Source organism: Lissotriton helveticus, chromosome 3_1, assembly GCF_964261635.1.
Source record: "Lissotriton helveticus chromosome 3_1, aLisHel1.1, whole genome shotgun sequence".
Taxonomy (NCBI): Eukaryota; Metazoa; Chordata; class Amphibia; order Caudata; family Salamandridae; genus Lissotriton; species Lissotriton helveticus.
In genome coordinates this window covers 1,962,777,626-1,962,804,307 of record NC_136061.1, presented here as the reverse complement: position 1 = coordinate 1,962,804,307, position 26,682 = coordinate 1,962,777,626, and the positions used below count along the sequence as shown (strand labels likewise).

The window sequence follows — 26,682 nt, the reverse complement described above, 5'->3', positions numbered from 1 at the left end:
GAACAATTCTGAAAAGATTTTTGACCCTTTCAGCAGGACGTAAACCAGGGTTCTTTTCAAGAGTTCTATTCAAATGTACCTTCTTTGGTCAACTGTGTCCACATATGATCGGGCTGAGTGGTGTTTGCTACATACAGGATAATGTACTCCACAATGACACCATTAGGCTCGATGGGGGGGCGCCACACCACTCTGACAGCATACGAGCTGATTGGGTTCACCTGGAGTTCCATGGGCGGAGACGATGGCCCTATAGGAATAAATAAAGATGAGGCATCCTACTGAAATTGAATTATTATCTATATTATACCTTCATTTAGGAACTACCCCATCCAGCCATTTCTTCAGTGTCAGGCACAGTTCTTGGAAAGGTTCGCTTTTAGTTTAAAGGCCTCAAGAAATACAGTAACGTCAACCGGTGTAAACCTCGGACCATGCACCCCTTGGATAGTGAAAGCAGAGAGAAGACATAAACCCAAGAAATGAACTGCTTGGTGCCATGCGCTATTAATCTGTGAGCAAGAATATCACAATTTGCAACTTTACTGATAAGTACTGCCTTAAGAAGAAACTCAATACAAGGAATCGTAGAAACCAGGCAAACACATGAATTGCAATGTTCAGCAGAAAAATACATATCCTATGATCGATATACACAGCCCCAATAAAGCCCTTAATGAGAGATTTCTACCCAGAATATGGCAACCTGTAGACACTGAGAACCGCCTCTCAAATCACAAGCCAGTTTCACCCGGGGCATATTAGCATGATTATGTCTCTTTTCTACTGCATATTATGAAAGTTTTTTTCACGCATTCAACTTTAACATAGAAACTGGCTCGAAAGAGTTATATTTCTGACAGACATTTGATAAGTGACTGGTTGTTTTCTTCCTGGAATTGTATCGATTGAGAACAGAGTAACTGCAGGAAAGTACACGGAGTGTTAGAAATTGCTTGGGGGCGAAGAGATTAGACGCTTTATGTGAGTGGCCCCAAGCAAGCAAGAACCACAGTCTGAAATTTCAGTTTTCTTCAGTGGGAATTCTCACAGGAAAATGCAATCCAAGTACTTGTTTCTGACCCGTCCAAAACGATCCCTTGAACAAATGGGAAACATTTCATCATAGGTGCAGGAACCACTTTCAGAGTGAGGGCGCTGCTATCTATGTTGCGTTAAGTAAGGCGTAGGGTTTGTGAAAAATCCATGCGTCACACAAACGACAAGTCTAGCAAATGAGCAATGCTCATTTAGCATGAGGTTGATAAGGGTGTAGTATATAGACGGTAGTGCATTATAGAGCAGAATGTCGCAAATATGTTACTAAAGCAAGGAGTGGTGGCACAGTATCATTTACACTGTGATTTACAGACAGCACATTTGCCATTGTAACAGCCACCAAATGTGCCCATAAAAGCAGTTTTATTGATAAAAGTGCATGGTGCTCCAATGATAATCATCAGTGGCAATCGGGTATCGGCAAATTTTTGTCCTGTGCGCATCGCTATGGAAAGTGTCTTGATCTTTTTTATCCTATTAAAATCTTTGTTTCCATCATACTTCATAATTACTAAAAATCTGCTTCATTTGTGATTTCCGATCTGCTAATATACTTTGAATTATCTGAACAGCTCAGTTACAGATATTTAAATTGTTATTTAGAAATTTGACATCCTACAGCCTTTCCTTTCACACTCCCTGTACCCAGGTATTCTCACAAAGTACACTTCACAAAATTCTCCTGATTTGTAGCCAGAGAAAGAAATGTAAACACAAATCTACATCTTAAAAGAATAAACAACAATTTATAAGAAGATATAACCTGACATTTGACCTCTATCATTAAACGCATAGCAAAGGTGACAAGTTACAACAATATAGCACCTTGGCATTTTTAGAGTTCATTCACCTTGTGAACTCCAGTATGTTTATTTTGGGGTTGCTGCAGCCCCCGTTGCACCCCTATTTCCACTGCCTAAAGTTTTCATCTGTTTCTCGAAGTAAAAGAATATCCCTTTTAGCTTCCACACCAAATTTTGATGTAGAGAAGAAATATATAATAAAAAATTCTGTTGACATCCAATGTATCTTCAAATAGAAAATGCTAATTAGTTAACCCTAAATTTTCATTCTTAATTGTTTATCAAAATTATGTTGCCACTCTGAAATTAATGTTATAATACAACTGTTGCTGCTTCAGATAAATGGGAGATACGCTAAACTGTTATTGGCTGAAACATATTTTCTTTAGGAATTCCTGCAACGTATTTTTAAAATAGGTGTGAAAGTTTCTATCCTTACCAGCCACCGGATCATTCAAGCCAACCAGGTACTCACCACCATCCACAGCTTCTGTGCGCTGCCCCCACCATGGGCAGGTGAGCGTAGAACCCTACTAGCACCTAAATATACTCATGCCATATTACTCACTATCTGGAAGGGTGACCTGCTCCACAACGCTGCTGAAGGGCCCGTCAACGCCAAGCCCATTTGACTGCACCGCAAACTCGTACTTTGTGTAAGGCTTCAATCCGCTGATCAGGATACCTTCTGCCGAGCTGCGGAAAGAAAAACAAAACAAATGTTTGCAGTTTGATCATTCAGGGTCACTGCTAGGAATGGAGGTTTCTAAACTTTCATGTTTTAAGTAAATATAAAAGAAGTCCAAACTGGCTATGCGTATGCATTCATTTCACAAACTGTTGTTGTGAACAGCTAACAGCATATGAAATTAAGCTAACTTCTAGTGCAAAGGTGTATTTCACTATTATCCACAGGATGATTTCCAGTTTGTGAAACTTGTTAGAATTCTAACACAACACCGGGGAACTGGGGGCACATCAATGTGTGTTGCGGTAAGTTGGAAGCTTGTGGCACACCTGTAGGTGCACAGGAACAGTGTGATGAGCTTGTGTTCAACAACAAGCATACGCTTCAGGAACTAGGGTCTTACTGGAAGCAGGCAATTGGTGATTATCTAATTTCTGCTCATGGTCTGACACCCACAGGTTCCAGACCTATATCCAGGCTCTGTGCAACGCTACATATAACAAGCTCGCCCTGGTCGGTCTTCCCAGTCAATTAGAGGCGACAAGAAGGGTTGTATAAGCAGCATGGCCATCTTTAAGCAGCATTTTGACACAATTTAGTGGCGATGAGGAAGATAAAGGAGGTGAGCTCATGACTACTTATCAAGTACAGACCCTACCACAAGCCCCTGTTCTCACTGCTGCATGACCTGCTGTTGCAAAATCTCATTTCTGCCTCCTGCACATAGGTTTGCCTGTACCAGAATTCCCTGATCTGAAATCCATGTGCCAGGCTGTCATCGCCTGTTCCACCTCCCTGTTCTCTTTAACAGTCTGGTACAGCTTCTGTCTGTTTATTCCCATGGTGACACTGAAGCATCTCAGCCAAGTGCTGTTTGTTGTTTTGTGATACGGCAAAGTATCACTGATGCTACAGTTTAGGTACAACAATCGCCATTCCCAGTGATAGTATCTGCAAAATTATGTTGTCAAACACAAGCCCTTCTATTCCAAACAGCAGTAGCCATAGTGATCAAATATGGAACCCCATATGGATGTTTTTTTTAATACAGGAAATATTCTGTGATAGCTTTGCAGGAACAGACCTAAATGAGGGACAATCTGATTAGGTAGGATAGTTGCTCTTAAGTTTGACAACGAGAGCCCTCGGCTTGATAGTTTTAGTTTTGTGAAGGCTTCTGGCCAGATTCATTTCAGCAAACGAAAACACAAATAAAAGATATAGTGCTTGAAAAGCTCAGTACTTATTAATAAAAGGGTTTAACTCGTAATACAGTAACCACTGATCTGCTGGGCAGAAGATGTTTTTTCTCATTCGAACCCCGGACGGATGTTTCTGTTTAAAATAGAGACTTCTACTAGAAAAATGTCATAGACTCAAAGCATAATAAGGCATATACTTGATAACTAATAAAACTTTTTATAGAGCTATCGCACCAAGCACAATGCCTGCGTTCTCGAATGCGATACAACCCAAGTTACACAAAATTGAAGAGGGCAAAGGAAACTGACGGTTTTTGTTGTATTTCCATACTGCTTCAAGATGTTCTCCAAATCTGAAACGAAATATTTTAAGTAAGCTCTTGATCATGTTGAAAATTGGAAAGAAATAGGTTACCTGTAAATGTCATGTTTTTTACCCAAAAAGGGCCGGGAAATTTATGTCAGGTAAAAAAGTATTCGATTTAAACTAAACAAATTCAGCGACAGCCAAACAAGCAAACACATTCCAAATATTGGCGAGCTTCAAGTGATTCCTGTTTTTTTGATTTGATTTTTACTTTTGGTGGGATACCAGTACTGCAAACAGTTTGTTTCTTGCAAAAAACCTGCATCACCCTGTCAGTTTATATTTCTGCCAATCCTGTGCTTCCTTTTGTTCTCTGCAGTTCTATGTGCCACAATCTCAAAGTAATTTAGGACCTGATTTAGATGTTGGCGGGACCACGGTGAAGTGGGCTTTTTTGGCGGTCTTCCAGAATGCCTACCTGGGGTTCCGCCTGCCTGATTTAGATGCAGCATTGCAATGGGCGAGAAGCCCGCCACAGTCCCACTGACTCCATTAGGACTTGGCTCCCTGCCCCTTTGGCAAGATGTGTTGTAGGAGGCTGCGGTGGGAATCCAATCAGGATTATCACAGTCAGTATTTGGTTCTGGCTTGTTTCACAGGGAATTCAAACCGGAATCCCTCCTACTTTGAGTCGGCGGAAATGGACAAAAAGGGGTGAATACTTGTGATGTATTCCTATAGGTTCTGTATCGATCCCCCTATTCCTGACCCTATTTTGGTTAACAAGTTAACTAGCAGCCATCCCATGATGCAGAAACCGTTATCTGATTACGCCAGAACACGGCACAGGAGCGCGTTATCTGATTAGGTCATAACGCTTGCCATCTAATTAGGCAAAAGCAATATTCCTCCAGCCCCTGATAAGGCATACGGAGTTCTCAAAACAAATCAACCCTATGACAACCTGGGAAAAACCCTGCGGCCATTGTTTTGATTTCACCGAGAACTTCAGTAAAAGAATGTGCTAACGACCAGCTCGTATGACATCCTTATTGACGTATCTATGTCCATCCTTACGTCAATCTCGGCACCTTACAGGTATAAATATTACCGATATTGCCTTAAGCAAACACACGCGGTGGTGACGAGATTGGAGCAGCGAGACTTGCCGAAGCCCACTAGCTGCCCCGCCTTCCTGATGCGCTGAGAACGAGACGCTGCTTTCTCCTGCCGAGAAATCCAGCTCCGGCGCTTCCGAGCAGCCCTCGCAGGCAGCTTGGAATATCGAGACCTCAGACGAGAGATACTATCCCTCAACCATCCTAGACCTCAGGTACGGAGCTGAATAACCCCTTGCAGAGAATTCTTGAGTCAGTCACTTGGCAAAACAAACTTAACTTAAACTGCTACTTTCTATCCCCGCCCACGTATTAGGCTTAGGTCAGGTACATTGGGGTAGGCGTAGTTAGAAGCACCAGCTGAGTACGATTAGTCAAATGTTTATATGTATGTATCTATTCTGTCCATTTTAAATAACGTATGGCTTAGAAACCATATCAATGTTTTTACAGTATTATTTTATACTTCTGCTTTAATTGTATGCACTTTACTTAACCATAAGTATTGCGATAATATCGATCCATTTCTCTTGTACGAGAAAAGAGACTGATCAATAAATAACATCTTTTATTGAACACGCCCGTCTCATCCTTTTCTCTACAATCTGGTGAAACTAAGAATGCACGTACTGACTGAGTAAAATAAGTTGTCTTTTGTTTTCACACGACTCTAGAGATACACTCTTGATTAGGGGAGAGCAAAGTTGTCATGTTCTATGGTTGTCAGAAACTAAATCCCTTCTTGTCTATCCAGGGAGGTTCAACTCCTCCTTGTCTATTCGAGAAAGTTTCTAGTGAACTCTGAGCTAGCTGGCAAACCCAAAACTGTAAGTCTAATATCGACAGTAGAAGACCTAGTTAACGTCTGGTCTAGGTCTATACTATTGGAGGTATTATTCCAATGCGCAGAGCCTATTGGGATAATAGGAACTACACTACATGGCGCCCAATGTGTTTGGATAGGCGATAAAACTAACGCAAGACTTTAGAGTAACTCAGTCATGCTTTTTCACTCAGACCCCTTTTTCCCATAATACTCCAAAGACGTCTGGAGTGGGTGAGAGGTAAAATCCGCCAAACCTCGCAGGAGGGAACTCCTATGTATGGTTCTTGGATCAATCAACGTTGAAGGATACACTGTTCCAAAATATTGTGCATCTAATCTTTGTTTCCGTAAGAAACCTGATCTGCAAACAAACAGAATAACCTTCCTGACAGTAAAATGCCAGAAAGTGATGATGAAAGAGAGAGAGCTAGATTAGCAGCTGAAATAATAGAAGCTGATAATACTATGCAAGAAGCAGACCCGGATATAAAACTCATCCCGGTCAACATAAGAAGATCTATAACGTTAAAACTTATAGACAATGGACTGACACCAAGAGGTGGTACAGTCATATTCGTAATTGAGGCACACGAATATCAGCAGACAGAGGTATTCTATTCATGGATAAACTTTCCAGCAGCAAATGCTGTAACAAAGGAGTTCCACTGTTATAAAATAGAGGAACCTCCGGATACCTACACTCCTTTCGAGGAAGTGGAAGTACCACTTAAATTCCAAGAGCATCTGCTCTTGTTTAATGGCGCCCTAAAACATAATAATCACATCACCAGGCTCGGTCCACTAGGTAGACCAGGAGCAACGTGGCCGGTCCTAGCCGGATACACACCACATCCAGACATCGAAAGAATGTCTGCAGGAGATGTTTTAGTACAACTAAAACAATTAATTAAAATATATAGACAACTAGTCCAATATGTAATGCGGACTTCAACCATCCAACCTGTAGTTAAAATCCCACAGCTGACCCCTCATCAGGGGAACACAAATAAAATTACACCACAGAACATACAGTCCTGCCTAGGTAAAGTACCAGCTAAACGGGAACAAATACCATTCTGGTTAGCACAAAAAATCACCCAAATAGAGGCGGTGTTTCCAGACACCACCCCTGTGGATAAACACAGGATTCTGACTATCTGTCTTCCAATGGGAATCGCACCACACGTGGAGGACTGTGACACTTGGGGTACAGTCTTTGCTTCCATTTACACAAAAACACATGGTGTACCATCCATGTCGGTAATACCAGATGTGCTAAAACAAATTCAAGACTAATACGGTCCAGAACCCGCTTTAACTCTTGGTATGAAATTACTAAAAGACTTCAAGCAGGTCTCTGCAATATTACTAGCCAACATAAAAGGAGAAGCAGCGAATGTGGCGATCCGCCAGAGGTTAAAAGAGACAGATATAGCAGACCAACCAGCTGAAATTGCCAGAATTATAGAAAAATCCTATGAAGAACTAGGTAGAGATAGTTTGGGTGGAATACCAGTAAAGCCCCAACTAATTGAAAGTCCTGAAAAAATATTTATTAAAAATAATCTAAACAGTCAAAAGAAGAACTGGGATGGAAACAAACAATCCAATCCAAAAGAAAAGAGATTCCAGTCCAGAGGAAGGTCTCCTCGGCGGAGAGAAAGATCTCCGGACCAAGGACCCAAGTCTCCCCAAAGGGAGCCCTCTGTGAAAAAATACAACCTTAGAAATAGGGATAACATAAAGAAACCGGATAGATATCAAGATTTTGATACACGTCCCTCTCAATCTTTTCAGACTTCCTCGCAGAAATCGGAAAGAAGAGGACGATCGGAACCCAGGGAAGGGCACGTCAAGTCCAAAGACAAGGAACCTGCTCATCCAAATAAAAAATTACAGTTTCCAAAAAAGAAGGTAGCCAGTATTAAAGTATTCAACAATGCCGAGAATACTGAGGACACAGCTGAAAAACGGAGAGTGGGCTCAGACAATGCTAGACAGCGCAGCAGAAGTGAGCATAGCACGCAAAGTCCTTATGAATCATCTGGAGACAGTGGACACGAATGAATACATTCAGGTGGAAACTGCAGACACCAGAGTTAGCAAACCTCACAAAATATATTAAATAACTTTACGTATAGAAGGGGATAAGACTAGGAAAATAAGGGGCCTTTTTTGGGATAATCTCTCCAAGGGCTATGACATCCTTCTAGCTGAAAAAGATTGGCCACCAGAGTTCGTCAGGGAGTGCCCAAATGGCGAAGAAATAATTATGCCTGCCTTCTCAAATCATATTCCAATTCATAAAAAATATACACTTGCAAGAAAGTGGGCAGTAGCTCAGGCTCCTGCTTTATATAAAAATCATGTAGGATGGGATGAGGACTCTCCTCCTCACAAAATCCAGTTAAAATCACAACCTACTGCACAAAGGCAGTATCCAATCAAGCAAGAAGCTAAAAAACAGGTAAAAGAAATTCTAGATCAACTAGAATACCAGGGGGTGATTGAAACTTGCACCTCACAAATGAACAACTCTTTGTTTCCTGTCTCCAAACCAGACAATTCATATCGTCTAGTTTTGGATTACAGACACCTTAACTCATGTTGCAAAACTTTTGCAGTACAAAACTCGCATAGTGCTGCACTAATGAATAACATAGTGCGCAAAAATATAAAACAACATTAGACATCTCTAATGGATTCTTTTGTCAAAATATAGCACCAGAGAGCAGATACTTATCAGCGTTCTCAATAAATGGCGCTCAAAAAGAATTCTGTCGGTTACCCCAGGGGTACAAGAACATCCCAGGAGTATTCTCAGCGAGGGTAACAGAGTTACTACAAACATATGATGACGAAGCATTATCTTATGTCGATGACATATACCTAACAGATGATGACTTGGATACTCACTTGAAGAGAGTGAACACCATAATACTTGGGTTCGCGGCAGAGGGTTACAAATTCAACTTTAAAAAATCTAGAATTGCCCATCTAACAGTCCTGTTCTTAGGATATGAATTATCAAGTGAAGGCAAAAGCCTGGCTGACAATTTCCTAGAGAAATGTGCCGTACTCCAAGCACCTAGAACACTAAAAAACCTACAGTCAATTCTAGGCTTCCTAAATTTCGGAAGAACATACATTGCAAATTACGCAGAAAGGGTCAAACCCCTTTATGATCTAATAAAACCAGATTTTAAAAAAAACAATTGGACTCAAAAACACACAGAAATTCTGAGATCCTTACAAACAGATATGTTAATTAAAACAAAATTAGAAACACGTGATAACACACGCAACCTTGTGATTCGAGTCATCCCAGGAAGATGCGGATTCACATACCTGACCTCTAATGAGGGAGAAAAGGTACCAATTGCATTCAAATCACACTTGTACACTAAAGCTGAAATGAAATTTAGCCCAACGGAAAAAATTCTTACTGCAACACAGACAGCTATAGCAAAAGAACGAGCCCTTTCACAAGGTAAACGAATAATAATCGTTACACCGATACCAGCCCTAGAGGCTGTAACAAAAGCAAGCATACCGAATGCTAAAGCGCTCCATCCGAGATGGATACAATGGGCTAATTCTCTGGCTGCAACAGACGTGGCATACGAATTTGATCCTAACTTAAAAACACTAGAGTTTCTCCAATACGAATTCGAATGTCCGCCGCCGACCGAAATTCTGCCTCTAGAACATTACGGCTGTATAATATATACAGACGGATCAGCACAACCCGCAGTAGGAGGTAAACAAGCTTACAGTGCTGCGAGTGCGATTGTAAAAGGTCGCTGGCACGATGGGAAATTCAAACCAGCGGTCACTAAAACACAATCTCTAGGAGATTGTACAGCTCAGTGAGCAGAACTACTAGCATTCAAGATGGCGCTTGAAAATACCGATCGAGAATTCCCCACACTCATAGTGTGTGATTCGTATTATTGCGTTCAGTCTTACAATGAATACTTACAGATCTGGCTTCAGAATGGTTTTAAGGATGCAAAAGGAGGCACAATCAAGCATAAAATGCTTTGGGAACAAGTAGTTCTTTTACAAAAAGAACTACCAAAGACTCACGTGATACATACACTGAGTCATCAACATGATGGCGTTCACGTTGCAGGGAATTCATTGGCTGATGAGGCCGCGAAGGCAGCTGTGCAAACGGCTTCCGTAGCTGCCATCACTCGGTCAAAAACAAAAATAGACAGCGATATATTACAAGCTGTCAGCGCTACAGTAAAAGATGCGATAGAAACACTCCCGAAAGGCTTTCCAGTAAAGTACTCATACATAACTGATGCAAATAATGTTCCATTTGCTCGAATCCCTGGAGTGGGGGATAGAGTAATTCCAAACATGGAACATAGGTCAGGACTCATCATAGCGGCACACAAAGGACTTGCTTCTGTACATGCTGGCGTCTCAGCCACAGTATCGTTATTAAAACAGAGATACTGGTGGCCACAAATGAGAAGACAAACCAGGAACTATGTTCTAGAATGTGACATATGTCAAAAAATGAAAGTATCAACAGTGAGACGACCAGCACAGACGCCCCTTCTAATCTCGGATAAACCATTAGCCTGTGTTTACCTGGACCACTGTGGTCCCTTACAAAGGGATGGTAACTATAAATATATCTTGGTCGCAGTGGATTCATGCACGAGATTCATATGGATGTGGCCCCAGCGAACGGCTGACGCCAGAACTGTTATAAAAGATTTGCGAGTCTTTATCGGCACATACGCAATTGGCGTGCTGCATTCTGACCAGGGTCCTGCTTTTAGCTCTAGAGCTTATAAGGAGGCCATGGCCAGCATGGGCATTGCATTGCGGTATTCTTGTCCATTTCATCCCGAGGGAAACGGAATTGTTGAAAGAAAAAACCGTGACATAAAGCAATCTATAACAGCAAAGGTATTAGGTTCGGGAGCTGGGTGGGTCAAACATCTAATAAGTGTCCAACGTAGTCTAAACAACTTGCCAAGAAATTCTCTGAGGGGATTCAGTTCGTACGAATTACTGTTTGGGACTAGGATGCTAGTCTTAGATCTTGACAGTCAGACTTCAGTGGTGAAAGAAAAAAGCTTTGATATCAAAGATCGTTTGGCTATTTTACAGGACTTAAACGAAACAAGAAAAGACCTGAGCAACATAGAGTTGAAACAGCAGCCAACAACCACTGAAGAACCACCACCTGTCCCAGCAAGACCTGTCTGGATTCCAAAAGTCGGGGATCTAGTCAGAGAAAAAATCGCGGTTAAGAAGGAATTTGGGCCTTCTTACAGAAAAGCAGTTCCTGTCTTGTCCATCAACGGGACAAGATCAGTTGTACTACCGCCGCTTGCTGGTAAAAAGGAGAACCGAGTTGTATCCATCGACCTGGTAAAACCACAATCATGTGGCCGATAACAAACAGTAGGCCAAGTGGACTCCCGATAAGTAGTAGAACACCAAGGTTTGCTACAAGTACAGAGGTGCTAACTAAAAGGCTAATCACATTCGAAACGCCTACAGAACAACAACAAGGACTATGCAACAATGCAATGGACCTCACACCTCTGAAAACCCAAATAAAAACATTTAGTAGAGACACACCAACCTACAATGAAGTAACAAATGAATATGCTGAAGCTGCAAGAAACAGTAATCCTGAAGCAATTGGAACAATAGACAGAACGGCATCCGGCTACTTCATCAACTTTGATGATTCTTCTGAAGATCTAAGTGAATCAAAGACACAGCCATCAACAAAAACTTTTAAAGATAAAGCTAAGGAACTTTTGAAACAGCTGAAAGAAACCTATCTGATTTCTCCGTGGATTGAATTTTGGGTGTCCTTTGGTGCATTTATCCTGATACTTTGGCTCATCATGATACTATGTTTGGGACGCTTCATTGAGGGAAAATATGCTAAAATGGACACAGCAAGCCAGAACATCAACTTGATCCTCAAGCCACACACGTCTTCACACGTCAAGAAAAGAGAACTTTCTTCAGTCAATTTCACAGCCAATCCTATACCGGGTGGGGTAGCATGGGACAATACTGACTATGAAATTTATGGTCCGGTTGAGATCCTCAAATTTCCACACCAAATTAAGATCTCGTTGAGTGACTTTGTAAAACCAAACTCATTTGCTGATGATTGGGACTTTGAAAGTATTAATAACATGATGTCTGATCTAGTGATGTCTGCTAAATTTACCAAACATGATTATTTGCAGGGTTCATCTAATTATGATAGTATGTACTGCTACAACCACTATGGTAACCATTTTTTACATAAATCAGCACAACCTAGAAATGTTTTAAATTATAATCAATGGGAACATTGTGCAACCCCTCCAAAAGGAAGCTCAAGAACCGTTTATGACAAATATTCATACTTTTCAGGGTTCAACACAAGTAATGCTGAAACATTTTATTTCAAATTGTCAAATAAGACAGGAACAAAAACCATGCTTACAAACACGAAATTGATATATTCGGACTCATTTTTTGAACAAATGAATACATTTGGTTTTGATTATTGGGACAAAAATGTTGAAGTAAAAAGTGTTTGGGGTACAAAAGAATGGCAAGTACAAGGTATAGAATCATTGTTTAGAGCCTGCATGATCCCAGAACAAATTATATTCTTGAATGAAAGTATTCAATAAACTACCTGTCTTGGATTAGCCAAAATCAAAGACTTAAATAAACCGTCTATTCCAAAACCAACAATGAACAGCAATAACTCTGCAGATGAAGAGATAGACGTAAACTATGTATTAAACCAAAACAGAACAAATCCTGATTGGAAACAATGGTTGATCTGGCCCACAGATACTAATAACTGTCAAGACAGATTCCTGAACAAAACACAGGGGTTCACATTGACCAGGCCAGACCCTAGATATTCCCAAAGACAACACCCAGGGATAATCACCACCTACAGTGTGGGCAAACTCTGCCTTCAATGGCTAAAAACTTCCACACTGACAGAAATTAAGCAACACCTAACTTTACTTACTGATGGTGCTGACTTGCGTGATTTCATTATGGGACCGCGCAAACAGTGTCAAAAACGCTTCATAGCAGCCTCCATATATGCAGCTTACAACGAGGCCTGGAAGATAACTCAAATTGAGACAGCAGAAAGTATACGGGAAATTGACCGTATTAATTTGGAAAAATCGCTTTCTGTAGTGGACAATGGGTTAATGACTCTGTCCTCTAGAATCTTTTCACTGGACAGCATTGTGTCTTCAGCAATCGACATAATATCGCAAGACTTACTGTTGTTACAACACGGTCAGTCTCAATTGCGTTCTATTGTACAGCTTGGCTGGACGTTACAAAACCTGCGTTCAGGCTATGTGCCTTGGCGTTTAATCAACACAACGTCACTATTCAATATCTTTAACCTTACTGATAAACAGATCAGTATGGCACAGAAGGGTGCTGATTATACAACCCTGAGCATTGAGAAACTCGAGAGATTACCATTGACAATGTCAGAACGACCTGTCATTGAATGGATAATACATGGGATAATTAATATTCCGATATCTACTTTCAGGTTTCAATACTGCCAAAAATATATACAGGCTGGCATGTACGAAAAATTGGGAAAAGGGTACATTAAGACAACATGGAACTTGCCCTATTCACATGCATGTGTCAGTAATAAAGGACAGAAAGTGTTTCTTAGTGGCAATAACTGTGCAATGTCACTAAGCGGTACACTCCTGTGTAATGGAATTAGTTTGCATGGAGCCTGTGAAGGGAACTCAAATAACCTTTCATGTCACCAGCTAGGCGCACCTGCAACAGAGATAGAACCATTCTTTAAAAGACTCTATAACGGGAGTTACATTCTAATTGTGGATCGCAGATGTTGTAGTCTACTGCCCGGGGTTCCTTATCTCGTTAGTACGACTGCGAAGGTCATGTGCTGTGGACGCTTATTGTTCCCCAGCTCCTTTCCAGACAGGGAGGCAAGGGCATGGCCTAACTTGAAAATTACTTCTATTCGAGTTGATACTTTAAGCAGAATGAAAACAGTGCTTCTTCAGACGCCGACCAGGCTCACGTCATCAAAAGAAACGTATGATCTCCTAGTCGCAAGGACGACTGCAGAGATTCACTCATTGTTATCAACTAATTCCCCCATACATTTCGCAGAAATCCTGAATGAAATCTTAAATATTTCTGATACCAGTGGAGTCTCAAAAGTATTTAAGACAGTATTTTCGATGGCATTAACACCATTCAAAAGCCATACTGGGTATTTTTCCAGACTTCGTCAATTCGATTTTTGGAGGAGTTCCCCTCATTTTGGGACTAATTGCAGGAATCCTATTCTTAGTCCTTATATTTCGTTATGGCAAACCATGTCACAGACAAAACACCTGCGACAAGGGAAGAAACAATCCGAGCCATTGGATACCGGGACCGGATATCAAAAATCCTGGGACTAACCCGGCTTAGAGACCTGAACATGACTTGGTTTCTTTCATTTCGACCGATATGGCAAAGATGTGTTTTACCTGTATTAAGGTGCATGCTGTGCGGAGAAGAATGCGTGTTGGACACCTGTCTGACGCTACAATCGGATGCGCCAATGGATGCAGAAACACTGTTGGGTCCGGTAAAGGCTCATGCATTGTGCTGCCCTCAACGGCTGCCAATCCTGATGACGGCATTCGTGGAAACTTCACCACTACGATTAAGGGGTAGTGAAGATCAAGATGAAAGCAGCATCGATCAGGTACGACCTTCTGTCAGCAATACTACTCAAAACGTCAATGGAGACAATCATGCACATGAATGCATGGTTACATCCTTTTCCGAGTTAGTGGAACTCTCACAGGAAGCTGTTGACAGCTTTTTCAGCAGTCTCAATGATATGATGTTCTCACCAGAGCAGAAATAATGACTCTTGAACAGGCTAGCACACGGCGTTCCCGACACCTTGAATTTGGCCTTCATCTTTAATAATAAAGTAGCAGGATCAACTTTTCCTCCAGTCCACGGACAGCAATTTTTTTAGCAGCCCCAAAATATTTTTTTTAATTTTACGGGACACTTTTCTTCTGCTTAAAGTAGGAACTATTCTTAGAGAACTAATTTCTGTATTTAGAAACTCATAGACATTAGCTGCCCGCTGGTATGTTCATAAATATTTTTGAACTGTGATGAAGTGGTCTCGAACTTTTTTTCTGTATTAAGAGCCATTTCATGTGTAATTCTCATATTCAATTACTAATAATGTATACATATGCGTGATTAATTTAGCATTATTCTACTGCTTGAATGCATATAGTACATGTGACTATTTTTTTTCCCGTATATTACATAATATCGAAATGCATTATATGTATTTTGGGGTGGTAAGGTATACACGATACTCTACAGTATGTTTTACTATGCCTAGATTCGTAAATATGGCCATAGTTAGCGTGGAGTGGGTGTGATGTATTCCTATAGGTTCTGTATCGATCCCCCTATTCCTGACCCTATTCTGGTTAACAAGTTAACTAGCAGCCATCCCATGATGCAGAAACCGTTATCGGATTACGCCAGAACACGGCACAGGAGCGCGTTATCTGATTAGGTCATAACGCTTGCCATCTAATTAGGCAAAAGCAATATTCCTCCAGCCCCTGATAAGGCATACGGAGTTCTCAAAACAAATCAAACCTATGACAACCTGGGAAAACCCTGCGGCCATTGTTTTGATTTCACCGAGAACTTCAGTAAAAGAATGTGCTAACGACCAGCTCGTATGACATCCTTATTGACGTATCTATGTCCATCCTTACGTCAATCTCGGCACCTTACAGGTATAAATATTACCGATATTGCCTTAAGCAAACACACGCGGTGGTGACGAGATCGGAGCAGCGAGACTTGCCGAAGCCCACTAGCTGCCCCGCCTTCCTGACGCGCTGAGAACGAGACGCTGCTTTCTCCTGCCGAGAAATCCAGCTCCGGCGCTTCCGAGCAGCCCTCGCAGGCAGCTTGGAATATCGAGACCTCAGACGAGAGATACTATCCCTCAACCATCCTAGACCTCAGGTACGGAGCTGAATAACCCCTTGCAGAGAATTCTTGAGTCAGTCACTTGGCAAAACAAACTTAATTTAAACTGCTACTTTCTATCCCCGCCCACGTATTAGGCTTAGGTCAGGTACATTGGGGTAGGCGTAGTTAGAAGCACCAGTTGAGTACGATTAGTCAAATGTTTATATGTATGTATCTATTCTGTCCATTTTAAATAACGTATGGCTTAGAAACCATATCAATGTTTTTACAGTATTATTTTATACTTCTGCTTTTATTGTATGCACTTTACTTAACCATAAGTATTGCGATAATATCGATCCATTTCTCTTGTACGAGAAAAGAGACTGATCAATAAATAACATCTTTTATTGAACACGCCCGTCTCTTCCTTTTCTCTACAATCTGGTGAAACTAAGAATGCACGTACTGACTGAGTAAAATAAGTTGTCTTTTGTTTTCACACGACTCTAGAGATACACTCTTGATTAGGGGAGAGCAAAGTTGTCATGTTCTATGGTTGTCAGAAACTAAATCCCTTCTTGTCTATCCAGGGAGGTTCAACTCCTCCTTGTCTATTCGAGAAAGTTTCTAGTGAACTCTGAGCTAGCTGGCAAACCCAAAACTTTAAGTCTAATATCGACAGTAGAAGACCTAGTTAACGTCTGGTCTAGGTCTATACTATTGGAGGTATTATTCCAATGCGCAGAGCCTATTGGGATAATAGGAACTACACTACATACTCACTTTTTGGGTGGTTCAGGCTACAGTTTCCTCTTCTTCTCCTTCGTCAGGTCACCCTGTCCTGCTGCACCTTGACCACGATGAACAGCACCCAGTTTTGACGGACTGGAGCGCAAGTGTTGGTGGTGTACGTTGGTATACATTGTATGGTGTGTGTTTGTTGGTGGGGTGCAGTGCACAATGTACACATAATGCACACATCACATATGTACACCTGCACAACATATATATGATTTATGTTTAAAAAAAAGTAACTAACCTGTTGTCTGCCCCCGCCAGGATCACCCCCCATCAGTACTATGCTGACAGGGCACCCCCAGGCCAATGGGAACAGCCAGATCTGGTCGGCGGGACCCCGCTGTCAGGATGGCAACGGTGGGTGGTTCGCCAGTACAGAAGACAGCCACGGTCTTCTGTCTATTTCGTATACATCTAAAGCACTCCATGAGAGTGTGTGTGTTTTTGAGAAGTCTCCTCCATTTACTTCTCCACCCTGTACTCTTTGTTGCTATTTTGCCTATCTGCTTCTCCTTACCCCCTCCATGTTGGGCCTGCCCATGTGCTTCTTCCCATTGTTCCCCCCCAACCACGACCTCATTCTCCTCAGTCGTTTCTGCTTCTCCCACCCGCACCCTGTGCGTGCTTCCTCTCAACTGGCGAGCCCCATTCAGGGTGAGACCAGTCTTGCGTTGCTTGTGTTCTGGTTCAGAGGGGACCTAGTTTGTCAAATCAGGCTGGATTGTTCTGACTTTAGCAGGATAAAGGAAGATTTGCATATGACTGGGTCCAATCTGAGGTGGTATGGTGAAGAAAAAAACGATGAAGTGGAAGTAATTACCAGTGGCTGAGAATAACTGAAACAACCCACCGACCACTTTTTCATTTACTTCAGTGTGATGCACTTAGTGCCACGGGTATGCCCAGATGTGGGTCCCGTGCTCACTGTGTGCTGCACCCGATTGAATCAATCAATCAATCAATCAGTTTGTTAATAGCAGCGCCTAATCCTTGAGGGTACCCAGACGCTGAGGTTATTGCTGGTCTGAGTCAAAGGTCTTGAGTTCTGCCAAAGAGAGTGATATTCATAGGTGGAGGGGCAGGTAGTTCCAGGCCTACGTGGCGAGGAAGGAGAAGGCACAACCTAAGCTGCGGCGGATGCGGTGTGCGAGGGCCACAGAGGTGGAGCACAGGTGTCTGGCTGGTTGGTGGAAGTTCACACAGTGGTTGATGTATGCTGGTCCCTGGTCATGTAGGGCTCTGTAGGCGTGTGTCAGGAGTTTGAATTAGCATGTCTTGACGGGGACCAGTGGAGGCTCTTGAGACAGGGATGATATGGGTGCTTTTGGGGAGTTTCAGGATGAACCTGCTGTGTTCTGCATGGTCTGAAGAGCCCCAACTAGGGCGAAACCGGTCTTGGCTTGCTTGTGTTCAGAAAGGGCCTGCCATAATTTTTTTGTTTACTCGAGCTTGAGATACAAACCTAAGAAACCAGGAGGCAGATGGGGTATGAATCCATATTTTGTAAAGTGAAGAATAATAATAATCTAATAATAATCCACATTTGTAAAGCGCGAACAATCACCCTTAAGGGTCTCCAGGCGCTGGGGGCCATTGGGAAGATTAAGCAAGCTATTGCCCAGAGTCACATGGTGATGGGCTAATCTGCCGCCGGTGCCAGGTATCGAACCGTGATCCCCAAATTCCAGCGTCAGTCACCCTGGCCGCGGTGCCACACCTCTCCCCATAGGAATGTAATGGAGGGCAGATTTGAGCCAAAGAGAGAAATGGGGGTTTCACCTGGGATATTTGAGAAAGACCATAAAATTGAGAAAAAAACACCATAATGTATTTAAGGGAGAATGCGGTGTGGTATAGTAAAAATGTTGTTATTAAAAGCATCACGTATTTTACATATATCCTACATCACCACGATAAAGTGAGCCTCAGAGGCCAGACATGCCACTCTGCACCACGTTTTCTTAATGTATGAGTAACCTCTCAACCCCATTTCAATGTTCCCATGGGCTCATATTCTTACCTGGTGTGATATGTGACCAGAGAGGCATTCTGTTGTCCCCACAGGTTGCAGCGCACAGTGTAGTTGACAATCTTTACACTGTTAAAGTCCGGTTTCCTCCATTTAAGCCAAACTGCTGTGGAACTTCTGGGCTCAACTTCTAAATACGAAGGAGGGAGTGGTGGACCTTTTGGAACCTGTGGGTCTGAAAACAGCATTGTGAGAGGTATAAAGTTAGATCTAAGTTCACCTGGGTATGTCAGAACCTGAAACAAAAGATGTGAAACAGTGCTGAATTTATGCTGGTGTTTCTCGGTGCTTGGCACCAGCACTATTTTGATGTCATAGTCTAATGCTAGTGTTCTGTGGTGACACAAGAGAACAAGGCCAGACACCTTGAGCAACAACAGTTTCTTGCAGAATAAAACGGTAAAATATATGACATCCAGAAGCAGACTGTGAGTTGTAGAACCGCCAATAAATAAAGATAATTGCTTCTATTCTTTCATGAACCAAGTAAATGAATCGATACTCACCACTCCCCAACTCCCAGTAAAATCATCTACTTAAAACAGACAAAAGATCAACTTTTGTTCATACAGAGCATGTTGTACTCACCTGTTTCAAGCGCAGACACCTTGTCAGTCTTCCCCTTCCACAAAGCTGCATATCCATCTTCGTGCTTGTTGTAGGCGACTAACTTCACCTCGTACATGGTGTCAGGCACTGGTGGTAAGGAAAGAGAAATTAGTGTAGCATTCATACTGGACAGAAAGAAGGCACTGATGTCAGATCATGACACTACCCAGACACTACCCTATGCCTGGAATCCAAGCAAGATCATGCACTTTGTATGAATGCAACAGCTTGTTAGGTGGATTTGTGAGTACTTCTTACCCAATGTAACTAGTTGTTCTTTACACATAGTGTGTGGTATACAAACACTTGTTCCTTTGTATTGTTGAGGCTATATTAACCTAAGTAGAAGACATTTTAGTTGCATATTTTGTACAAATCTTCTCTAGTTACTTGAACTGGTTTTGGGTTAGACATAGATAACCTATTCATGTGGAAGAGGAGTGGGGCCAATGAAGGAAATGACTGAGTTTTCGGTAGGGTGTTTGTTTATGAATTGTGAGAGGTTGAATTATGTGCGGATGTAGTTAAGAATAGCATCCCATTCACTAGGCCCAGTACATGCTTGCTTACTAATACTGCTGTTTTTCAACAAGGAGCTCAGCTGCAGAGCTTCCATGCATGTACGGATGCGTAGCTCATCTTCTGCTGAAGACATATGGGTGGGTGGCCTTGAAGAACCTTGTGGTATCATGCAGAATTTCTCTGGGCCCTCCTTAGATAAATATATATATATATATATATATATATATAGATAGATATATAGATATATCTATACATCTATACATCTATATCTATACATATATATATCTATATATATCTATATATATCTATATGTATAGATATATATATATATATATCTATATATATATATATATATATAGATATATATATATATATATATACTCCAACTTCAGTGCTACATCAATGCAAGGTGAAACGCAAGATCTATGCAAGGCTGGACTGGAAACCAAACTCGATCTTAACAAACATACTCAAAGTAGTTCCATAATGTAGGAGGCCATGTCTAGAATGATACCATTTATGGTTTCATGCTTTCATGTTTGGGTTATGGAAGCCCATTCAGCATTGAAAACAAGCTCCCCACCCCCAGCTATTACACCCAACGGGAAAACGTCAAGAGTAGTAGAATGGTCAGTCCGGCCCTGGATGTAAGCCGAAGACACCCAAATCCATTTCAAACTGAATAATGGTCCAGAAAACCAGGACAGCATTACGACACATTAAAAAATAAAAGAAAGAATCCTAAGTATCAATGAGTTATAGCCTGAGTTCACGTCATTAGGAGAAGCAGAGATCACATCATACCTGACCTGAAAGCACTTCACTGGGCCCCAGTGGAGGTAAAGAATACAATTCAAGTTTGTCTGTACTGAGGCAAGGGTCCAATTAATTTGCACCCTACAATAACCAACACACAACTTTCTATCAGTAACTCCACACCACACTTGATCACCTAAAGAGTTTTCAGATGGATGAAACACAGAATGAAAACCATTGGAGCCCAGGCCCAAGGTAGTGAAATGCCTGAGGTCTGAACCAAACTACATAAGCTTCAAGAACAATTTGAAATAATAACTTTTCTGGCTCACATACAACTGAACTCGACTCTCTTGTTAGGGGTGAGGGAGAGGTGTGATGACTGATGAAGAATATCAGATTAATGCCCCTTCACCCGACTAGCTTCTAACAGCTCATTACTCAACGTATACTTTTCCTTATCCAACCGTAGCCCTCTGAATTAACTGAATACATTGCTGTGCTCTAAAAAATCTGGGTAAACAAATAATATGAGAAAATAATTTATTTAATATATTTTCAGATAGGAAAAATTAAACAAGTAACAGGCACATGCATCAATGTTGGCTTTTGCGATTCCTTAATTGCGTTTTTTAAGGAAACGCAATTAAGGAATCGCAAAAGCCTATGCATGGAGAAATCACTTAAAAAATAGCGATTTCTAAACATTCCTTAATTGCGACTCGCAAATTGCGAATCGCAATTAAGGAATACCTCCCCATTCATTCCTATGGGCCTAGAGGCCTAGAATCACAAATTGAGAATGCAATTTCAAGGGGGACAGGGGACTGTACTATTCACCCAATAAGCTATTCCGCTCCGGTTAGTTTCCAGTAAGCATCAGCTCCTTAGCGCGGGGACACGCCGCTGTGCGTCACCAAGCGCTTTACAAAACCCCCTAAATAGAAATAGAAATAGGGTGTCAAAAGGACGCCCTGTTGCACCCCCTGAAATTGATCTGTGCACATATGTTGCGCACACACATGCTGTAAGGGCATGTGTGTGCGCAACATGAAACTTTGAAAAATGCACAAAAGTGCATTTTTCAAAGTTTTTGCAAATTACCATGAAGATCAACTTCATGGTAATTTGCTACTCCTATTAGCGAAATCGCTAATTTTTTTACTTTGATGCAAGTTATTGATATGAGTTTTTGTAAAATTATTTTAATTAACTTGAACATTTAACTGCAAGTTTTTTTTCCTCTAAAAGTTCAGAATTGCATTTTTGTAGTATGTGTGCACTTTAATTTTCGCTTCCTTGTGATTTCATAAAACCTATACAACATCGTGTTACAGAATCTATCAAAGATTCGCGTTGTTAAAATTAAGGGCAGGAAGAAAAACAAACACACCGCAGATTCCTCACGTTTTGAATATTCCCCAGGCATCAGACTAAATTTGAAAACCTTTCAGTATTACCTCCGAACTTGTGGCTTTGCACTGACGCCGTTCCGATCGAGAAATTATGCGTGGAGCTTATATATGCACCACCCCTACACACTGCCATCAGTTGCTGTTTAGGTAGTCCGCGCCACCAGATGGAGAGCTCCAAGCGCAAATTGATTGTGACCAGTGCACAAATTCTTAGACTTATTAATGGATAGAGCTCAATCACAAAATGGGCAGGATGGGAGGGTCAGTGTGGAATCAGCGGTTAAATGGATTCTTCAGCAGGAGCAGAGTTACCAGAGGAATATAACTTGTTCCTCTGCTAGAGACATTTAGCCTCAGATTCCTCACCTTTTAAATAGATACCAAAGCAATACATATTTGGAGACGGGCCTGTGAATGGACTCAAACCAGAAAGTCCTGCAGGACCGAGAAGGCAAAATACCCTTTTTGGTGAACCTGACTGTCCAGGCAATAGTGCTTCATGATTGTACGGAGGGACGCCCATGAAGCTGGACGATAACGTATTGTAGATTGACACAAAGAGCCTGAAGCTCACTCATACACCGTGCCGAGGTGAAGGTGACAAGGAACACCGTCCTAATAGTAAGAATTCACAAGGGACAGCTTGAAGTGGCTCAAATGGAGTGAACATCAAATACGTGAGTACCAAATAAATGTCCAATTGGGGTATTACAAAAGTAGAAGGGGTGAACATATGTTGTAGCCCTTTCAAAAATCACATCACAACTGGAAGGCCAATTTGGCAACCATAAGGACAAAAGATAACCTTGAAACCATGCCGAAAGCAAAGCATTGCTGGACAAGAGACAAAACAAACGTAACAGCAGATAACTTAACCTGGAGGGGGTAAATCTGGCGTGTGCTGCACCAAACCACAAATTTGTCCCAACAACAGGTGCAACAGGTGCATACAGTTTTCGTCGAGGGACAACTGGCTGCCAAGATTACATCAACCACCTACTGAAGGTCGAAGGTGTTTAGCTGTTGCCGCTCAATCTCCAAGCATTAAGGTGGAGATTCACAGGGTACCTCTTGGTTTATTTTACCTCACCTACACCAATCTACACTCCAGGCACCTATACTCACACTTCACATATGGCAAACAAATCAAAAGATCTCCGGCAAAGAGCCTTCTCAAGAGGCCCGGTGGGCATTGCAGGGCCGGCCTAACATAGAGCTGCCCTATGATTAAGCATGAGACCCATCTGAGTGTGCGAGGGCTCTTGCTCCTGAGCAATCAGATCCCCTGATCTGATTCCTCAGTTCACTACCGACCTTCTTCCTAAAGGAACTTCATTCTCTTTTCGTAGACTTATAAAAAGAAGTGTCATACTGGAAAAAATAGGGCGCGACGCTAAATTCTATAGTTAAATTTCGCAAACAAAAACGGATTGCAAGGGATAGTCACAGGGCATTATATTATAGGATTCAGGAATTAGAGAGACGCTGGCTACAACCTGCCATTGCCACTCTTGCAGAAGTAGTAGAGAAGGTATATCTAGAGCAGTTTCTCAAAGCCTTACCCATATATGCACCAGAGTCTAGATTCGGAAACACCCAAATCTCACAGTCACTACTGCTATTGATTTGCCATGTGCTTATCACAGTTTCCCTGAATTTAAGCTGGAATTAAAGAGAGGCAATACAGCTAGTCTAGGACCCCATTTTCCAAACATGGCCAAACCAACGAGTAAGCCTGCTTCTGCAGGGATCGTGCAAGGACCGCAATACTTTCATTGGGCTGAATGGGGCTATATCGCTCACAGCTGCCCCCAGAAAGCCCAAATACCTGAACCGATGAAGGTGGGGTATAGGAGGGGACAGGTATCCACCTTGGGAAGTAGTGTAGGTGAGCAATAGGTGGAATCATTTATGGATACCAGCTGTTACTGTACCATGACCGATCAACAATGGGTCCACCCCACCCAAATACAATACGGGGAGAGAATCACTATCTCGTGCGTCTATGGGGATGACAAAAAATACCCAGTAGTTCAGGTGTTATTAGGTTTTGATGTGGAACACCTGGCATTAGCTGAACAATTGATAATGGGTACTGATCATACCAAAGTTCGTCATTTCCTTACCTGCCCAGACCCAATAGATAAGAGTGAATGGTTGCGATAAGCCCCTTTTGTAGAGATTAATCTAGAAACACCCCCCAATAGGGAAAGGAACCCCAAGAGAGACAGACGTTGAGAGAAACAGGGGTTTTTGACCAAGTGAAATAGGGAAACAACTCATGTACTTCCTCCACAGAAGTGACTTGGGAGCACCACTGTAACTTCAGGGCTGCACAGAGGGAATACAAATACCCTGACACAGGCATGGAATCAAGCCAGCGAGATGGAACAGGACCAAGTAGGACCTAATTTTTAGTTAAAAAAAGGTATTGGTTTATCAAGTGGTCAGAAATGGGTAGAAGCTAGTATATCAATTACTGGGCCTGGGGTTTTCCATGAAAAAGTGTTGCACCTAGCCCAAGGATATGTAGACGGAGGGCCCAATTGAAAAGACAAAGCAGAAAAATGCCTCTTGGAAACGTTCTATTGGCCAGGGTTGTACTGACATATAACCAAATTCTGCACCTCTTGTGAGCAATACCAACTTAGCAATCCACCGGAGACAGAGTGGTCCCCTCTGTACCAGCTCCCCATTATTGACATTCCCTTTAAGAGAATGGGGATGGATTTAGTAGGACCTTTGACGCCCTCAGCTCTAGGACATCAATACTGCCTTATGTTTGTGGATTAGGCCACTCCTTATCCAGAAACGATTCCCTTACCCAGCATGTTCATACCCACTGCGGCTAAGGCATGATCACTTTCTTCTCCAGAGCTGGGTTCACACATGAGTTATTGACAGATCAAGGTTCCTCTTCATGGCCCAATTAATGGGGCACATCTTTATAATTCTAGGGGTACAACAAATATGAACATCGGTGTACCATCCACAAACTGATTGGTAGGACACTATAATCAGACTATTAAAACTCTGCTAAAGAAAATCATCATGAGTCGGGTAAAGAATAGGATCACAAGATTACCTTAGATCTCTTTCCATCCAGTGCCATGTTCAGGGGTCCACTGAGTTTCCCCTTTTGTGCTAGTTTTTAGATGACAGCTCTGAATACTCCTGGACATAGCCATGGAGGGAGGAGGAGGAAGATAAGGGGACGGTCCTTATCGACAATGCAGTAAAACTCAAACAGTCACGTCCTTATGGGATAAAGTACATGGAAAAAGAAAGCCCAGGCCCATCAAAAACATGTATCCTATAAAGATCAAGTACTCATACTGCTGCCACAGAAAACAAATTATTAGCTAAGTGGAAGGGACCATATGAGATATTGTAAAAAGGTGACTCTGGTCACATAAAGTGTTGATCTTTATTGCAGGTGACACATTCTTGCAATGCTTTGAAGTATGAAAGGACATCCTCGGAATCTCCCCTTCAGGCCCGTTCCCACACACATTTACAGTTGAAGTCCCCACCCGGGTCACAACAGGTGATGATTATCGCGCAGCTGGACATTCCGCCGATTCATGGGATGTGTGGGGTTGATCGGATCTCATAGGGAGGGGGCTTTGATCAATTCGAGGGTCCTTTAATGGGGGACGCTTCCTACTGTACGGGGGGGGGGGGCAATAAACAGTATCCGCAGGGCCAGGTGGCGGCCTGGGAACGAGGAAGACAAACGGGCACACAGGAAAAGGGGGTTTGTATCGAAGGGCCTGGGGCCATGAAAGGAATGAAGGGAGGTGTCGCGCTGGGAACAGGATGGGATTCCGGGGCAGAGCTGCGCTGAAGAGGGGTTTACGACCCAAGGCATGTGAGAGCGGGGGGGGGTCGTCAGCGTGCGGGGTTGAGGGAGAGAGAGAGACGCGCTGGCTATCAGCGAGGGGCAGGGAGGCCATGGTGCTCAAAATGGCTGCCGCTTACGTGCACAAATGGGTTCAAGAAGAGCAAGATGGCGCCGATAATGTTGACCTTTGCAGCCTAACTTTTAACAGTCCTCCCTTTTCAACATATCTAGCCAACTTGCCTACTTAATGTCAATCTTCATCAAATTCCTAACCTCGGCATCATATAATGCTCCCATGCGTTCGTTCCCAAAGTCCACAGTCTTAGGGCAAATACAATTTGTACATAATGAACACAGAGGTGGCAGACATTGAATTCCTAAGCATAGACCGCATATCACAACTACAGGAATCAGGATAATGGTGAACAGTCTCCAGCCCCAGTTCTTAACGGTGTTCCAGAACCAACCACCAAGCGACCATTCTTCCTGATCCTGGTGGACTTCTGAAGAGAGTCTGTGAAGGTGTTCGATGGCTTTGTACACTGAGGGTGAGTTGTCCGGTATGTATGTACAGCAGCTGGACCCAATAATGCGGCATGCTCCACCACGGTCCGCAAGAACCACATCTAGGACAAGGCAGTTCTGGAGGGCCACCAAGCGGACCGCTTGAAGTTCGG

At 42.4% G+C, this 26,682-nt stretch overlaps 1 protein-coding gene across 1 annotated transcript in view; it reads right to left on the bottom strand.

Moving 5' to 3' along the window:
* The window catches only part of IGDCC4 (immunoglobulin superfamily DCC subclass member 4), a 705,186-nt gene that overhangs the window by 76,013 nt on the left and 602,491 nt on the right, over nt 1-26,682 (bottom strand). The window contains exons 12-15 of the mRNA XM_078684077.1: nt 19,448-19,555; nt 18,851-19,034; nt 2,431-2,558; nt 80-250 (exon numbers count right to left, since the gene is read on the bottom strand). Coding sequence (XP_078540203.1) covers nt 80-250; nt 2,431-2,558; nt 18,851-19,034; nt 19,448-19,555 — 591 coding nt within the window. The remainder of the gene's footprint in view (nt 1-79; nt 251-2,430; nt 2,559-18,850; nt 19,035-19,447; nt 19,556-26,682) is intronic.